Source organism: Triplophysa dalaica, chromosome 2, assembly GCF_015846415.1.
Source record: "Triplophysa dalaica isolate WHDGS20190420 chromosome 2, ASM1584641v1, whole genome shotgun sequence".
NCBI classification, from domain to species: domain Eukaryota; kingdom Metazoa; phylum Chordata; class Actinopteri; order Cypriniformes; family Nemacheilidae; genus Triplophysa; species Triplophysa dalaica.
This window is the reverse complement of record NC_079543.1, coordinates 20,083,958-20,102,787: the sequence shown is the minus strand read 5'-3', so window position 1 is coordinate 20,102,787 and position 18,830 is coordinate 20,083,958. Positions and strand designations below refer to the sequence as shown.

The 18,830-nt window shown below is 38.5% G+C and overlaps 1 protein-coding gene across 8 annotated transcripts in view; it reads right to left on the bottom strand.

Annotated features, from left to right (window-relative positions):
* The window catches only part of ndst3 (N-deacetylase/N-sulfotransferase (heparan glucosaminyl) 3), a 135,921-nt gene that overhangs the window by 34,560 nt on the left and 82,531 nt on the right, over positions 1-18,830 (bottom strand). For 7 of the 8 annotated variants that reach the window (XM_056737950.1, XM_056737943.1, XM_056737968.1 and 4 more), the window contains 2 exons: positions 10,847-11,026; positions 7,771-9,018 (listed from right to left, as the gene is read on the bottom strand). In XM_056737950.1, the coding sequence (XP_056593928.1) occupies positions 7,771-8,748 (978 nt within the window). In that variant the 5' untranslated portion in view covers positions 8,749-9,018; positions 10,847-11,026. Of the gene's footprint in view, positions 1-7,770; positions 9,019-10,846; positions 11,169-13,286; positions 13,856-18,830 lie in introns of those variants that run through there. The other variant, XM_056737993.1, reaches the window with a different exon arrangement.

Sequence of the window (18,830 nt, the reverse complement as noted above, 5' to 3'; positions counted from 1 at the left end):
TTGTCATTTGCCTGTTTTCACATGTTTATATGCATATCCAGCGATTAAATTGGGCTTTGGTGTGTGCCGGGGCTCTGTGGGGGATTTTGAGGGGTGCACATACGAAGTTTATAATCTTATTAATAAACAAAATGTAAAATGTAAATTAAGAGAACCCTATGCTATAAAATCATTAAATGCTGATCAAATTCTAGATGCCCGCAATTTACAAAGTTATACATGATTGAAGAAAGTATTTTGGTGGGCCTGCACCCTTTCCTTGTGTCAATATCAAATATCTTCATTTATTAATGTCCACAGAATTGTATATATGACCAGTGTATTTCCAGTACTTTTCGGCCAAAACTTCACAATATCACAACATCCCTTAACAACATTCACAATGATTGAGATGACCCATTAACATGTGCATCGTTGCTGCCGCACACACCATGAACAAACCGTTTTAAATGCTTGAATTTGATTAAAATGACATCATTTGCAAGTCAAGCCTTTCTTCACAAACAGCTCATTATGACTTGAACCAAAGTGTGCACCGGACAAGAAGCGGCAACGTGCACCATGTCTACAACTCGCAAATAGGCAGTGTGCGGCTGGGCGCTGCAGAAAGCAAACAAAAGCACGCACAGACATGCAGTGCGTTCCAAACAGAATATGTCTCACTCTGAATGGCCCCTCAGGAAGGGGACACCATACAATAAGTCATTCCAAATAAAGATAAAATTGTTTTTATAGCTCTTACTGCCAAGCGAGTTTTAAACGGACAACTGCATTTTTCCCTTCAGAGCTTACACATTAAGAAGGTATACTCTTCGAAGAGAGTAGGGCATAGGGATGATCAGGGGCATTGCTATACCTAAATCTCTACAAGGGGCACAGGCCCCCTTTACTATTTCTATCACTTTTTTTCTTAAAGCGGTCCTATCACGATATGTCATGCATTCAGACTTCTTTACACTGTTAAATGTGCTGGCTTCTCGTGCTTAACATTGTTAATTTGTTAAAACAGAGTTAGACATATGACGTAGTATTTCTGTACTTGATACAGTCCCCCAGCACTCCAACTTGTTTCAGAAAGTTTTCTCTATTCCTTTTATATTTGCCAAAAGCACAGCAAGGGCGAAAGAGCCTAGCGCCCACGAGCAAACTGATGAGCGAGACCCGCTTACCATCAAGGTTATCTGCACTGCGTCAAGATGGGCTGTACTGTATTTTGTTACTCTTGCCAAAGTGACGTTTAGGTGTGTCTGTGTGTTCACGGCATTTCAGTGACGGATCTTATATAAACGGTGGATATACCGCTGGAGATCGTTGGAAACTGCTAGATGGTACAGTCCAAGTGCTAAAAGATGCCGGACATGAACTGCACACCGTAAGTCAAACTAAGTCATACGTCTGGGTTTTGTTGGCAATCGGTGTTTACGTGCATAATGTACAAAACACAAACATGTGATGATGTGTTGCTTGCTCGTGCTGTAGTTCCGTCCCACTCTCCCCACTAGTCCCACCTCTAGCAGCTCTTGCACATGCCCCAGTAAAAGGGGTCTAGTGACGCCCGTGGGGATGATCACTTCGGAATGGAATGCAGGGAATGATTTCTGTGCACCCGCTGTTAATGTAAGACTGTGAGTTGGGTTACTACATTGCAATCCATTATCAACTATTGCATAGATCCTTTTTTCAGCGATTATCAAAGTGTATACACTGACAGAAATGGTCAAATGTTACTTAAACTTGAGATTTATACTGTGGCATGATGGAGTCCTACTCCATAACACCAAGAGTCCCACTAACGCGAGGAGCAGAGTGAGACGGTGAACATATGTCCCCTTTGCATATCCATGAACCGGCAACGCAGAAAACCGTGTTTACGTGGAAGTTTGAGACTTGCTATGTTTGTAGCGTACAGTGACGTCATCATCGATAGTCTGTTTAATTAATAATGCAGCGGTAATTCGGTCAGAAGCTGAAGAATCTTTTATCATGTCCGCAGTGAAATGCAAAGCCAAATCAAAGTAACGGGCAAAATATATGGTTTTGTTTACGCCATTTATTTCTTTCCCAGATAAAAGAAAACTGTTTTACGCGTTTACATGAACTTTCACATTATCAGCTTATTAGGCATAATCAGAGTAAAGCTTAATTTATAGTTGAGCGTAGGAGCTACGCCCTAACCTCCTATGTGTTGGTTTCCATTTATACTTCTACGTTGTTGTCCGCGTCAACAGGCAATGACCACAAGGCATCAGTGTTGCTTGTGTAACCAAGACAAGAGCCGAAGAAGAGGCAGCCCGCTTGAGAAGCATAAGCAGTGATAGCGGCAAGTAAACAGTCACTTTTGTTGCAGATTTGAGATGTTTAAAACAGAAGCACAAATATTTTACTTCGATAATTCATTCCAAAAAATGCATTTGAGTAAACATGACTGTATCGTTGAGTTTTTTACCTGAGGGAGGGGTTCAAACATACCAATCCCAGCGCTTGCGGTCCACGTTGAGTTGACGCGTTGATACATTTTTGGAGAGGTGCACGTCAGGCTACGCGGCATAGGGTACGCCTCTGCGTAAGTTACGCCATAGGTCCAATTTATGATTATAATTTACACTTTAAAATGCATGAAAATTCACTCAATGTTTCAGAACATAAAAATCAAATAAACTATAATCAAAAGAAGTGTAGCATAACCTTAAACATTTATACACAAACTGCTCTATACCCAGAAAACAAACAATAATAAAGCAAAACACAAGAGGAGTGTAATAATTCAGCAATAATTTTCTACAGATGCCCTGTGGCCCTCGGAATCTCCTGTAAAAACAATTATTTTAATACTTAGTGCATCTATATATTTAGTGTGTCTCCATACAGCATCCATCATTTTCTTCGTTTAATATCCTGTAACTTTTTAAATCACTTTATATCTCTTTTAAAGTCCCAGCAAAGGATGTGAGCGGCGGTTCTGATGTGTTTCTGTTCTGTTCTTGTCTCTCATTTCCCCTGTTTTCTAACCCACATTTGTGTATGTGTGTGTATTGGTTTGTGTATGAAAGAGACTTCAGGAGTGTCTTTGATTCTGCTCTTTGTCTCTGGCTGAATGTGCGCGAGTGTTCGTGCTTCGGGTATTGCTTTGATACTGTGATACTATTCTGTCTTAGACTACATGTTGAAGTCAGTGTGAAGCTGAAGACGTGGCAGCTTTGTCTTTATTCCTCATATGTATCCAGCTTCAAAGCCAGCCAGACAATTCCACACATACACACAATCACCTGCTCTAAGGTGACTGGGGCTGGACAAAGTAGCAAAAATCATCAAAATCTTTTTTCTTGTTTTTTATTTTATATTAATATAAATATAATATTAAATAGTATTTGACACAAATATGTGCGCACGTCCCAAATAATTTATACAAAAAGTATGATTAATCTTATCACTGTAAAAACAAGATATGTTTTCTGCAGTTTTTTCTCTAATTAAAGACAGATTTGTTTAAATAGTTTTCATTTACTATATACATAAATATTCAATATGTAGGGGATAATAATGTAATGTACAACCATCTGGTTGTTACTGCAGAATAAACCCAACACGAAGGGGTTTATTTAAACACCTGGCGAGTTGTATGTCCGATTATCGCACGCCTACTTAACCCAAAATTATTATATTACATTCGTTACAATGATTCGCAATACTCAGATGACCATATGAGTTTTGGTTATTTTCCAGCCAATCAGAATCAAGTATTCTAGAGCGCAGCAGTGTAATAAATAGTTATAATTACCTACTGTACACTTTTACCAAAACATTTTAATACTTGAAAAATGTTTCAATGAGACTTTTATGAACATTTATGATTAGATATGAATCAATTCAAATAGATTTTTTGTGAACTGATTCACCTAAATAAATTGAGCTACACTTTGCTAATCAATTTAAGTTTATATTAATGATTCTTTAAAAAAATTCTGTTCCGTCTTAATAATCTATACTCGCAAGACAGGGGGAACTACTTCAATGTCTTTAGGAAACCTTATGGCAAAAGTGTAATTAAAACCATTATAATGTAACCGTAATGTCAGTTAAAGTTAATTGCATTGCAAAAAACACAAATTAATCTAATTAAATATCAAGATTAAATTAAATAATATAACAAATAATTCCCAAACACTCTCCTATTGTCTATTGTTACAGACAGTAACTGTCTGACACACAAACTGTGTCGGATAGCCACAACCCTAAACACAAGGTAAATTACAATTGATTGTATTGTATAGCAAAATCATTGTGAGGACTTAATATATCACCCAGCCTTAAAATTAACATTTAGTAAACACTCTAAATGGCCTTAGTACTCCATACACAAGCTGTCATTTACACAACACATTTTAAACTACACAGTTCCACATACGCACCGCCATCCCAAAATGCCCTGTTACGCCGCCACCAACACAAGGTCACTTTAACTGCGTTTCAGCAGAATCGCTGCTTGGGGAATCCGCGCACATATAGAGTGAGGGTAAATCCCATTTGTGTTTGCGAGTGTGTGTAAGTGCGCATCAAGTCATTTATCACTGGTGTCCCCTGTTTTTCCAGCCTGCCCCATGGGCTGATGGGAGATATGGCAGCCAGTCACTGAAAGTGACATTCTAATCTACAACACCTACATCTAGAGCGCACAGATTTTCCTTCTCTCTCACTTCCATTGGATGGATTGGATCCCACTTGCCATTGTCCTGTTCGCTCAACAAAAATTCATTGTGTATTTATGACAAAGCAAAATTGTATAATGCTGTTACAATCTGAAACAAGTAAGAGAAGAACTGTTGTATGACTATTACAATAAAATACATCGTAATGGACAACAGGGATCCTTAACAGTTTCTTGTAAGCAATTGGAAATAAGCTGCTCCTCTGGCTCAGTATCAGTTTTACACACACATACAGACCCCTGCTGGTTCTGACAGTCTGCAATAAACAATCACAGGCTTTTCTGTAACCATCACTAACAGTGGCTAAAAACAATGGCTGGTGAATCAAAGCCTTCCCACTTCTCTCCCCCATCACCACACGCCTTGTTTTTACCCAGAATCCTCAGAGAATTTCTGCTGACATTTCAAGCCATGCTCCACAGCGACTAGCTCTAATTCTCTCCCTGAACGCCCAGAACCTCTATCTTAATGCTGCCTCATTTGCCGGGTCTAAATTAGCTCAGACCAATCAGGAAGATTTTGACAGCGCACATTCTTAGCTAACAACATCTGGGGACATGTCACGTGTTTAGCCACTAACCTTTCTACCAGAACATTGCGTTCGGAAATTAAAGTGTACCTGCGCTGTGTACAGTGGCATCATACTGGTAATGGAATCTGTTGTATCAAACTGTGGAACAGCTAACAAGAAAATGACCCGTGTGGGCCAATCAGAAAGAATGAATAATCGCTCATTGTGTCTGACGGGTTCGAAAGCTTAAAATAATGGATGCCAGTCTGTTACAGAGATGTGGGAATGTTAGGTACCCCGTTTTTTATTCCTCTCATTAAATATTTTTAGACAAAAAAGCATACGCATATTTTCTTCAGTGGAAAATCTCAGTTCATAGTGATCAAATATGGTTTGAGTTACTGTACTAAACTAATACAATATAATTATTATATTATACATCATTATAAATTATAATCTATAAAATCTAAAATCAAAAAAACTATAAAATGAAAGTAGTTTTGTTTTATAATTTTTAAGATTTCAAATAAATTTATTGTTTTTATTTGCAAAGCTGAAAACTGGAGAAACAGTTCAAAAATCACAGAAAATATGCTTTGAAACAATTTCATATTCACTTTTCAGCAATACAAAAGTAATATGTATACATGTATATCACAGTTTTCATGTGTTTTGTCATGCTGTCGGTCTTTTACATTGCTGTTGGATGACTTTTTGTCACTCCTGAGGTTTGATTTGTTAAAATTCAAAAGACACTGGACTGGCCACAATACATCTAGAAAGGCTGATAAAATGAAATTTTGGAAAGGTCTCTTCATTTTTGAGTAGCAACAATCATTACAGGCAGATAAATTCAGTACATTTTCAAAAAAATGTCATGCAAAAAGAATAAAATATGCATCCAAATAGCACATAGGTCTAGCGATACAGTATGTTCATATATCTTATGAATCCATAGGGTACTTCTGTGTGAGGAACATAATTAAATTAAAAATACTGTTATCTCATCTAACCAGAATCTGCGTTCACGTTCAAAAATGTCACCTTGGTGTCCTTGAAGGCAAAACGGCATTGGTTCTGTAATGTTACACAAACTTGTATGGTTTCAGAAGACGTTGTCCTGCTTTTATGTCAAGAGGTACACAATGGATCTTTAAAAATGTCTAGAGATGATTACTGCATAAACTGGTTCTTAAAGACATGAGAGAGGAATTATTTTGAATTCAGAACTATCCCTTGAAATATTCAACTCTCTCCTATTGGTTCATCTTTTTTCTAATTCGTATGCTTAACATCCACATTAAATTCATGCATTAATGCATACTCCTGTTACTGAAGCTCTGTAAGTCATGAAGTCATCTCACAATGGAGTGTAAGCAGCCCTTCAATGCACTGAGCGGTCTCAGAGAGAGGCCAAACGTGGGAACGAGATTATGAATGAATGTGTGAAGGACAGAATGAGCACCATTTTACTGCTCTTGTCCTCCTAAATAGCCTCTTTATTCTGACTGAGACCAACTCAAACACCCACTCCAATTCAGTGACACGCACACACACCACCTCTCGCTCCACGACACACACACAAAATCCATTCTGTCCACACTAAATCATTCACACTTACAAAATCAGACGTGAGCACCTGCGAAGAGGCACTCCAGATGATACATCAACCGAATGATGTGTCTAAGAACTACTTATAGCACAATTAATGGTTCTCATTTTTCTTCTGTGATAAGTTGAAATAGATGGGAAATTACAATGTGTGTGTAGTTTTTATTGAAACATCTAAAAAAAGTATTTGTAAAAATAATTTAGCTTTTCTCTTAAAGGGACAGTTCACTCAAAGATAAAAATTCTGTCATCATTTATTCACCTTTATGTCATTTAAAACTGTATTGCTGTCATCCTTCTGAAAGCTTGTATCCCCATACAGTATTTCATGTTTTTCTTTTGCCATAAATAATTAATATTAGTGTCCCTTTATGTTTGTTACAGGGTTCGCAAATATCTAACCAATAAAAAGTATTAAAAAGTACAAGAACACAGTATTTAAAAAGTTTCTCCTTTTCCTGACAAACAGCAAATTTGGACATCTGAGATAACAACAACATGACTCTTTCAGAAGATATTTAGAAAATATCATTGGTTTTGTCTCCATACAATATAGTCAATGGGGGCAAATGTTATTTTAAACATTCTACAAACTATCTTCTTTTGTATTCGACAAAAGAAAGTCATACAGGTTTGGAATGAAGTGAGGGATTAAATAATTTTCCTTTTTGGGTGAACTGTCCCTTTAAATTCACTAACATAAACAGGTATGTGTGAGGTTTGGTTAAGAAGAGATTGAAAATATTATTAGCCTGCTCTGGAAACAATTGAGGTCTATGACATGTCTTCACTAATTTATTGAAACAAACCTGTGTGTGTGTATTATGGATAATGTGAAGCGCTTAATCTAGTGCGGCACCTAATCAATTTGTTCCACACAACACCATAAACGCAGAAAGAATCATAATTCATCCTTCATGACCTCAATGAACAACCTCTTACCTTCACGTCATTTACATTCATTCTTGTCCCTTTCTTCCCCACGAAAATATCGTCGATGTCAACCAGGATATAGCGCTCCAGAGATCGTGACAGCTTCCTGCCTGTGAGATAGGCAATGGCATCCACCAATATAAGTCTGTGCAACCAGTAGCTCAGCCCATGACCAAACAGCACACGCTGCAACCCATCATACAGACCCAAGTCTTGTATAACAGTAGCATGGAGCCCGTGGGGTAGCACCTGTGCTGCCCCGTTCTCACGGGGACGCGTTTTAGCCAAAAGCACTGGTTCATACGTAGAGTGGTTGAACTGAAACACTGTCCAATCCTCTCCCGGTAGAGACCCTCGGTCGACTTCCGCTCGCGTCACGTAAAGCACAGGTGAGCGTGGGTTCACGCAGCAGTCTTGAAGTGCAACATTTGTTCGTAACGTCACAGGGAAACCCTTCAGAGTTAAAGCAGGCTGGGAGTTTTCACTTGCGCGGTGAAATGCAATGATGCCGACGCTGTATTCGGCACAATATTTATCCAGCAAGTCACGGTTCCAAGCGTCCATTCCGACATACTTGAGAAGGTTTTCATAGATGACCAGTGCATAGCGTCCACGGCCTTTATGTGTCAGCGGTGGAATGTCACCCTTGCCCGGAGCGATTTCGGCATGGTAACGGAATTGGTTGGATTCTAGTATGGCAATAATGTCCTGTCCAAGTTGAGAATACTGACTCTCCACAAATACCAGCACCACTGGGTCCTTTCCAGATGGATCTATTGGTTTAGGCGTCCGGGGCTCTGTCTGACGGAAAGGAAGTGCCCGGAGACTGGCACAGTCTGAGTCTATGGCGCGATCTGCGAGGTCCAGTTCTTGGGTGGAGCCGGTGTAAAGGTAATAGGCGGAGACTAAAACACTGACCATACAGAAGGTGGCGAGGAGGATGACAAGCCTCCTCAGATTCCTCCGCAGCTTGGTGGCCAAATTCATGGCAAAAGCCGCACATGTGTGGGAGCGTGTGTGGGTGGTAGTCTCTGATTGTTCTCTGAGCTGGGCTAAAGCTGCAAACTGGCTTTTTGGGTAATCATACTGCAGTCATGTGACCATCTCACAAAACTGGCAATTTTGCTTCAAAGGCAGGCCACTTGAGGAATTTGGGATTGGAAAGTTAGCAGCTGGGAACAACAGACAAATATTCTGTATCCTTTTTCAAACTAGCAACCCTCCATGTCCAGAGATTTCTCCTGACTTCCAACGAACCTGCAGAGAAAAGGGATGACAAAGACAAGCAAATTCATTTGTTAGTAGAACTTTTATCATCTCAGAAGCGTGTGTGTTTGCTCCTCTCGCAGAAGTGCTCATCAGGGGTGTGTATGGATGCTCTGGAAGGGCAATTCAGCCGTCAGCCTTCAGGTTGTTTTCAATCAACACTTCACCAGCTGTGGCCAACACTTCCCTGGAGGAGCGTTTGAATGGACGTTTATAAATAGGAAGTTGGAAGCTGAGCCAATAGGAGCCCATAGGCGGCTCGAAGGGAGAAAGCCATCATCGTTCTAATGGGAATCAACAGTGTGTCACACACACACACTTAAAACTAAATACACCGCATATAATCTCCACAACAAAATGTTGTCCGTTAACTTTCTTTTGCCATGAAAGGGATGTCAACCTATGTGTATGATTTTCACTTTCCCTCAAATACATCCGAACACCTGCTATTGATGGACAAACAAAAACAAATAACATAAAGGCCTAGTATATAATAAAGCAGGGTTTGACCAATAATGAACAAAAACTGAGTAATTATATGCCGATACGACACTGTAACACTCTAAAACAATTGTTAGCTCTGTGTCGTTGTGTTTTTGTGTCTATGTGCATGTCACGGTCTGTGTGATTTGGGAGTAGGTAATTAAAGGAACTTTAATTACATGAGATTGAAGATTACAGCGTCGAGCGCAACATCACAGGGAATATAAACAGGAGGGGATGAGAGATAGATAATTACAAAATGTGCAAAAAGTGGATTAGAAAAATCCACTAATAACAATTAACAATACATTTACCATAATATACCCATGATATTTGCAGTAAAACTGTGATAAAAATGGTAGTCGAGCCTCCAAATAACCACAGTTATTACATGTTCTTTTACAAGAGTTTAGGAAAAGAATGACTCCATGTGCAGCATCATAACTAAACAAAACTAGCATTACACAGGGCTGCGATTTAAAATGTTGATAGATGCGCGTTCTACGTACACATTATTCTTAAATGTATTAATCTCTCAGGTTTAAGCACGTACATGTGCTAATAATTCACTGTTTTTACGTGTTTGCAGAAACCTTAATAATTAGCGAGTCAAGTGTTAGCCAGCTGCAAAGACCTGCTGTGTGTGCGCGCGTCCGTGCGTGTGTTTATTTCCCCGCGAGGCGGCGCTTTCTTTAAACTAGGAAATATTTGATCTCCACATTAACTTACATTAATACTAATACTTACAGATAGGAAGCGTTACTTCATGTGCTACACCTGTACTCTCGTGTCTAACGGAATAAGTAGCCTATATGGGATCAGAATCCCATAGCTACCTTTTATTTGGCAAAACTACTTGGCAAAAAGTGACTTATATATCTGTCAGAATTATAATGTTTGTAATATTCATCAAAGTTAAACAATTGCATTAGAAGATAGACTACTGTACTTTTTTTTCTGAAACTTTTGAATTCGCCCTAAACACAGCTGACTTTATGGCGACAAACATGCTTATGTCTTTAACCGTTTCCTAAAAGCTGTAAACTCGCAGGGTATCGTTGTCCACGCGATTGTATGATCAAATGATGTCTTCCCTTTGTTGCAAACGCAAAGTAATGGGCTATTATACTTTACGACATCGATGCCGACAACGCTACCATTTGAAAAGCAAGAGCATCTCAGGTCCAGGACACAACACACCGGCAGCGTGACATTCCTGCGCAGCGCATCTTTAAACCTCACATTCAAAAAAAGATCAATTTAGCGTCACATAAGTTACCACACAAAATGATAATCGCCCACACTTTACCCACTCGCAGCCGACCAGCTTTCTTACCTTAAAACCAAGCCAGAGGCACCGCTGTGACAGAAAAGCCTCTCGCCGGAACACCAGCTCCTCACAGCTCTGAACCCGAGAACCCAATCTCATCCACTGATTCAGAGGCAGCCATCTGGAATGATTCGGGACCGGTTCGCTAATCTCTTCGCGCCCTTTCCCCTCTCTGCCTTTCTTTAACTGCGACACGGATTAAAAGAGAAACAGAGGGAGAGACATGAGAAGCGCAATTCAAGAGAAAATCTAGAGATGAACGCTGATACATGCGACTCCCCAACAGTGACTGAACAGAGCTTCTGCTGCTCGCGCTGCTTATGCTTACCTAAAGAGAGAGAGAGAGAGAGAGAGAACAGGACAGGGAGAGAGACATTTATACATAGTGATGTACACTTTATATGTAATCTAATGGCTTTGTGTTGATGCCCATGTTAATAACCATGTTCATTAAAAGATTATATTCATTTAATAATTAAAACGTAAGTTTTGTTCAAAAGAAAAATATGTTTACATTCTCGACTCCCTAACTTCTTGATACTCCTATTGAAAAGACATGTGGGCGAGAGAGGGAAATTTGAAGAACTGTTTCATAAAAAAAATGTTTAGTGATGATATTCACCCTTAGAAATGATATTTCTGCCTGGGTTAAAACAATTGTGTGGTCATTTTATGATGTGTAAGAATAAAATATCTTGCTTTTTCCTTTTGAAGTTATGATGCCCTGTCCTTTGCATAAAATGACATGTATGACTTTTAAATCTTTTAAATGTGTAATAAACAATAATCAATCACAATTAATAGCTAAAGAAAGATTTATTCCGTTTTATTTATGTAATTCTTCTCATGAGATGAATAGTTAAAAAAAGCATTCAACTTCAGAAAATTGGAATTAAAGGCAACATCGAAGAAATAACATTGTCTTGTAACGATCACTTTTGCCATAAACATTTCTTACACAAACATATGGCAATAAAACTAGAAGGATTGCGATTTCTTCCTGTGCAGAATTTAATTCCAGCCCTTTTGAAAGCACTCTGGTCCTGTTTACACCTGGTATTAACATCTATCTTGGGTGATCGATCACCCAAGATGGAAGTGGTCAGCCGAGCCACATTACACCTGGTATTTACAGTACAAGCGTCTCCTGTGACCATTTGTGATCAGATGGGATGTCAGTGTTTGACTGTAGATAGTGTTGATTAAACACAAGGAAGAAATAAAAAACACAGAAAGCTTTGCGGATTTACAGTACCTGATGTTTTAAGCGTAATCTCCTTTGTTACCGTTCAAAATTGTTTCTGTTTCAAATAAAAATTAGCTGCTTGGCACCATCACTTGCTCATTTGGCAAACACTTATCCAAAGCATATTATCGCTGCATTGGGAGTACAGAAGATGTGAAGTCTTTATATGTTTGCGCTTTTCCACAAGAGTCTAATGTATTTCTGACTACATCAGAAAAGGATCATGGAAAGGATCACAAACCAGTTTAGACCCCGTTTATAACACTTTTGAACGGATCACCCAAGAAGGTGCCTCGGCTGAATCTCAGTTATTAGGACTTCATTTCTGATTTTATTACCTCATCTAATCAGTTAAGTGTTTAACTCAAAATGAAACAGACCAGTGTTGACTACCATAAATGCTCACGACAGCATAGACCAAACTGTTCTGCATTAACTTCGTCCGGGAAATGGAGACTGATCTGATTTTGCAGAGGATAAGGGGTATTATAAGAAGTGTATATTGGGTGATGATTAGGCCCGGGGTGTGTACAGATGACAATCTAAGAAATAAAAGTGATATATTTTTATCCATCTACTATATAAATATATATACATATTATATATTTAAACGTTTTTACAATAATGAGATATAAAAAAGCATGCTCTGTTCAAAAAGCTGTTGCTGCAGACTGCATTTAACTTTTTTATACTACCCCCTAGAGATGCTTTGTCTTGGTCAATTTCTAGGCAGCATAGATCCCAGAATGCACTGCAACATGTCAAGACAGAAAATGAATCAGGAGAAATATTAATAATATGCATAACTAATATAATATTAAAAATAAACAAATGTTATAAGGTATATATTGCAAACGGTGTTTGTGTGAGTGTGTTAATTTAAGCCTATAAGACTATTATATTGTTGGACAGTTGTAAGTCAAGTTTGTAAGATGCATTTAAAACTCATTCCAGTTAGGAATGTGCCTTGTGTGCAGCAGGCAGTGAGTCAACTCAATAGTTGTAAAAGAGCTAATGACTTGATAAGAACAACCCATGCCACACTCACTACAAGCATGCAAGCACAAACACACAAACATAGACACGCTGTAACTTAAAAAGCTATTTAAAGAAGGAAGAGAGCTACTGTTGGGTGGCCAATAAGTCTTACGGGTTGATACAGACAGGAGCCAAGAATCTCTCTCAAACACACACACTCACTCAGTTTTCAGATACTCTGAAGGGGCAGCATAAGTGCATGCCTCATTTGGGCCAAATGTGATGGTCTGGCAAGTGTTCAGCTTTCCTTCCTCTCGCTGTTGCACCACTTCCCTCCATCCCTGCTTCTCTTGCCGGTCTCTTCCTCTCCTCTCTCCCGCCTTTCTTTCTGGAGCTAATGGGGCTGAAAGACTCCAGCAGTTCTCTGCTAAAACATGCGTTTAATTTGATTATTTACTACCTATTGTTTTCTGCCCTATAGAGTCCGGAGAAAGTAAAAAGAGAGAAGGAGGTGTACGTGCGTGGGAGACAGACACCGAAATAGAGAGAGAGGAAAATATGTGTGTGAAAGTTGCGTGTGTGTGTGAGACGCAGAGAGGGCAATTTGAATGTCTGTGTTCACGGGTAAGAGAGAGATTGTGAGTGTGATGAGTACGTATTGTGCGTGTGTGACAGGGGAAGCCCTGCTCGTATTTGTTATTCTAATTGAGGCTCCTCAGCTGTCTATGGATTCATTGTGTTGCACTCAAGTCAAGCGTTCAGATTTAAACCCAATAGGACCAGCACTTTAACTTATCAAATACCAGCCCCCACACAGAGAAAAGAAAATTGAAGGATATTATGAACTTCCACGCTACATCCAAGCAGCCAAAATTCTTCATAAAGGCGCTGATATACTTAGAAGCAAATCTAAGAACAAACAAGTGTGACATTATTTCAAATAAAGTCTGGCGATGGTGTATTTCTGCTTTGAAACATAAACACATAGGTTGTTAAAGACAATCTAATCTGATCTCACGGCAAAAAGTAACTAGTGTTCGATGTGAACCATACAAAAATGTAAAAAAAGTCCCATCCCCAAACCTAACGGCACTGGGGCGAATAGAGAATGTATTTTTATTAAAAGAAACAGATAAAAAATGAATAGCACTAAATACGAATGAGATCACACGAATATACCGAATAAAATTAGCCCCCTCGTGAATTGTTTACAATTGGCAGAATATTGTGTTGCACACATACAGAATGAATCGCAACATAATTGGTCGCGAGCATATATTCTCGGATATGCCAACACAATCTAATGGGAATTCGTAACTATTTTACAAGGTGGCTTATTCGTATGAAATTCATGTGATCTTATTCTTAAGTTTTATTATGTAGGGACTTTAAGGGGTGATGTTAGGGGAGGGGCTTCAGTATTATTTTTCTTTCATCGTATGAATCTTACGAATTGGCCGTTGGTCATAAAATAGTAACGAATTTCCATGAGATCAGGTTGGATTTGCTGATGTGGTGTTTTTTTGTGTAAAATAGTTTAATCAGCAAAAACACCTTGTTCAACTACACCTGCATCAAACCAGGACGAAACAGCATAAACTTTAACTTTCAACTGGAATATGTCTCAGAGCACACACTTCCTGACTTGGTTGCTAACACAAGGTCTGTACACCAGACACAAGCAATGTGGCACAACAAATGCCTTTTTTTTAATGTGCCCGGAATAGATACAGTGTAAGCGTCGGATAAAGTCTGGAACAGAACCAGACCTGGGCCAAACCATGACAAATAAGATAACGTCAAAGACTCTGTCGTGTGTTTTCAGGATCTTAATGTAGTAAGATACAGATCGGGTGGTTTTTCATTTTTTTCGTACCTACAAAAGCCCCACCTTTTATGACAACAAGGACATAGACCTAATTCAGGACATAGATCTCATTCAGTCTTCTTTTGACGATACACACATACACGTTACCTCGTGCACAGCGCTGATGTGCGATCTTCCTATCAAGGTTTCAAAATCCCCGCATTTTGTCAGGGTATTGCTGTTGATTCATGTCTTTTTTCCTCTTTCACACAAACACGCACACATATGTACACGCTTCTGAATGAAGGCTTAACACTCTGTGCTGTAATTGAGGCCATGAGATATAGAGCTCTCTAACACAGAGATAAATTCCCTGTCATCCCCTCTACCTGTGCTTTGATTGGTGAAGAGATAGCGTCTCGGTGACAGCCAACAACTATTCTTCAAGCAGGCTGTCAGCAGACACACATCATTTTCCATCAGCGAACCAGTCGGCCTCATCCAGGAAACGTTCTTTTAACATTTTTGAGCGTTATTCGGCATTCTTGACAAGCTCTTTAAACAGAACATTAATGGATGTAGATTAACCTAGCTTTAAAAATAGTGAAAAACTGAAATGGTGCGCTTTGTGAAAATTAAAGGTGCGTTCAGGCATTTTTGATATTAAAAAAGTTTTAGACTTACACTAGATAAAGACTTGATTGGTTTTAAAGAGATTTGATGTAATAAGCAACATATAAATCACAAAATTGTTTTTGAATACATCTCATGCACTAGCTTGAGTACCGATTAGCTTGCTAACTTACATGTAGCATAAATAACTCACTCTCTGTGCAATAACAGAAATCTTTGCTGCAAGTATGTGCTGTCGAACATCACAACGCTCTTATCCGAAGATCAGGCATTATGAAGGACTACCGAGGAAGAGTGTTTTTTTACAGAAGAACAAATCTTGCGCAACACCCTTAGCTATAATATGTTGCTGTTAGCCAATCAGTGTTATCAGGACATATCAGTGTCATCTAGAGCCCACTGTAATAAAATCTTCAGTCACACAGCATTTGCGGCTCAGGTAGATGGCTCCAAAAGTGCCCATGAAGCAAGTATGGCAGCGTCTAGGGTGGTATACTGTTAACTGCTAAATGTGCCAGACGACCAGCTGTGGCTGAAATAAATGCGAAAGCTAATGGTTAACTTTCTGTCAGCTTTTTAGAACAACCTGCCATTGGCAGAATTCTGGAAATCTTTTTGGAAACAGCCATCATTTGAGCAATTTCCTTTAAAATTCATTGCTAATTTATTTAGACATCCCTAACCACTACGGTTATGGATGCTGAGTTTTAACTGGTCATGCTAAAGGTTTAACAGACCATGACTTTCCCCAGCATTACCCATCATTGAAAACGTCAGACAGGAAAAAGAAAGTACTGGAATTATATATGTTGCACGTCTGAATTGATTAGCTATTTTTAACAGGTCGGTATAAGGTTTCTACATTGCAGCCCAGTTTAATTGGAAGAGAAGGTTATATTAAAACTTCATGACATGTAATGTCAGTCTGCTGGCAGAAAATAGGACGTTTTGAAATGTAAAGACGCTGTGAGATGTAAAGTTTTGCCCTGATGGAAGAAGCACTGATATATTTTACTTAAGTAGATGCACTGCTACTTCAGACAGAATCTAGTGGAGCAGAAACGAAAGCATCACCCGCAATACTACCGCATAGATTTTTTTGAATTTTTTGGAGAATCTAGTTAAGTTTGTAAGAAAAAGTGCATTTCTATTTCGGTTTTGGCAGCAAACGGGTGCATCTAATACTTTTCATTGCTTTCTGAGTTAGTCACACAGGAAGCTGCATGCATGTACTCGCTTGGCTTTTAGTCGATGCTTTGTATCCATATTAAATTATGAGGCTCCCGTTTCTGTAAGATTCTAATAAAGTTTAGTGTCTAAAATAAAAATAATCATAGAGGCATTATTGTTTTCAGCCCTATGGTCATCTACTAGAATATTAATATTACAAGACACAGAGAGAAGTGTGTTCTGTGAAAAAAACTAATATTTATCTTTACTGTAAGTAAACAATATTATTAATTTTGAAAAATTCCCAAATAATACTGAATACAGCAATAAAAATGTCTGAAAGCTGTGCGGCCTGCATAAGCATTCTAGTATCTTATCATTCTATCTCTCTTATATTATAATCCTGAATTAGTGCCACAACTTATAAACAAAGTATCCGGGCCAGAGCAAACCCATGTAAAAAAAGTGAACTAAAATTACTTTATTTCATTACACTTCCAAAAGTGCACTTAAGGTTTCTTGCACATTGTACTTAATATACAAAAAATATATTCTTTAGTACTTCTATTCATGGTGTCCCAAAAATAGAACAGTTGAGTGCACTTAGTTTATCTTAATATACAAAAAATTAGCCCTTTAGAACCTTTTAGTTACAATAATAGTGTGTCAAAATAGTGGACTTTAAATACATCAAGTGTATTTCAGTGCACGTTTTTCACCTGGGAATGCACACATGCACATTTTCAGTTGATCAATGTCTAAATGACTCCTGAAATGACTTTTTCCATCGAACAGTTTCAGCCTAACTGAACGTAAAACCACAAATGCTCATTTCCAAACACTAAGTAACGGCTGAAAAAAAGCACAGCACATTTGTGTCACCTGAAAGGAAAATACCTTTTAAACAAGCTTTTGCTTCTAGGAATAAGTTACACAATTTTTTTATTATTTTGTTACTTATTTCTTCACCCTCATGTATTGTTTTAATTCATTATGAACACAGTCTGAGAAACTTTGAGAAAGGTGACTGTTCTTTTTTCTTATAATGAAAGTACATGGGAACTGAGGTTAACAGTATCTATCGGTTTTTAATGTATTTTTAATTGTTTTAAACATTATTTGGTATTTGTCAATATCAGTTTTACTTTTGGGTAAAATAGCCATAATTACCACTTAATGAAAAGATTTTATATTTTATTGTGCTTTTAAAACTTCTGATGAGACTTATATGTCCACTTACAATTTTTGTGGGATATTTATTTTATGTCACAATCTATTTAATTGTCAAACAAGACACCTGACAGACACAGGTTTATTCTTACACACCCACTCCGTGATTTCTAGTTCTAAAATCTTTGCGTCATGGACAATTGTCACTAATAAACATTGTTATTATTTTGTGACAGAATCAAGCAGTCGCAACATCAATTAGCTTATTTGTAGGCGTCTAATCACCCATGCTATCGTTGTAGCATATTAGTGGTCCTAAACCAAGCAATTTGTGCAACGTCCAATGCTGTTTGTGTTAGCGACATAAATGAGTCCTCAATTCGTGCAGCTTGTTAAGGTTGCTATGCTATTAATCCCTTGTTGAAAAATCTCAAATGATTTTGTGTTTGATGTTTCTGTATTCTGTGCACTATTAATCAAGTTATTCAAGGAGTTTGCCGAGAGTGTCGACAATTACAGGGTGTTACCCCCGGCAACTCCTGGGCCTTTCCCATTATTCTACAAGAAAAGCAGAGCTTCACCCGCTCGTGAAGTACTCATCTTTCCTCAGCCACCTACACACCCTTGCCCCACTGATAGATACATCCACACATAGATGCGGGCAAGACAGTAAAAGGTTAAATGAAAGAGATAAGACAAATGGAGGCAAAAATGAGAGAAAGATAGAAGATGTTACAGAGAGAGAGAGAGCGAGCGAGCGAGAGAGAGAGAGAGAGAGAGAGAGATAGAAATCGATGGGGTCTAGTAATTACATGGTGATTTATGACTGAGAGGTGCAGTAGATCGCTTTTAATTTCACACCGTAACTCAGATTTCCCCCCTCCATGACTGAGCAAGGTCAGTGTGTGTCTGTGTGTCCGGGGGTAGATCATTTACACACACACACTTCTGCTGAGTAGCTTCCCTGTCACTGAGATATGATCATT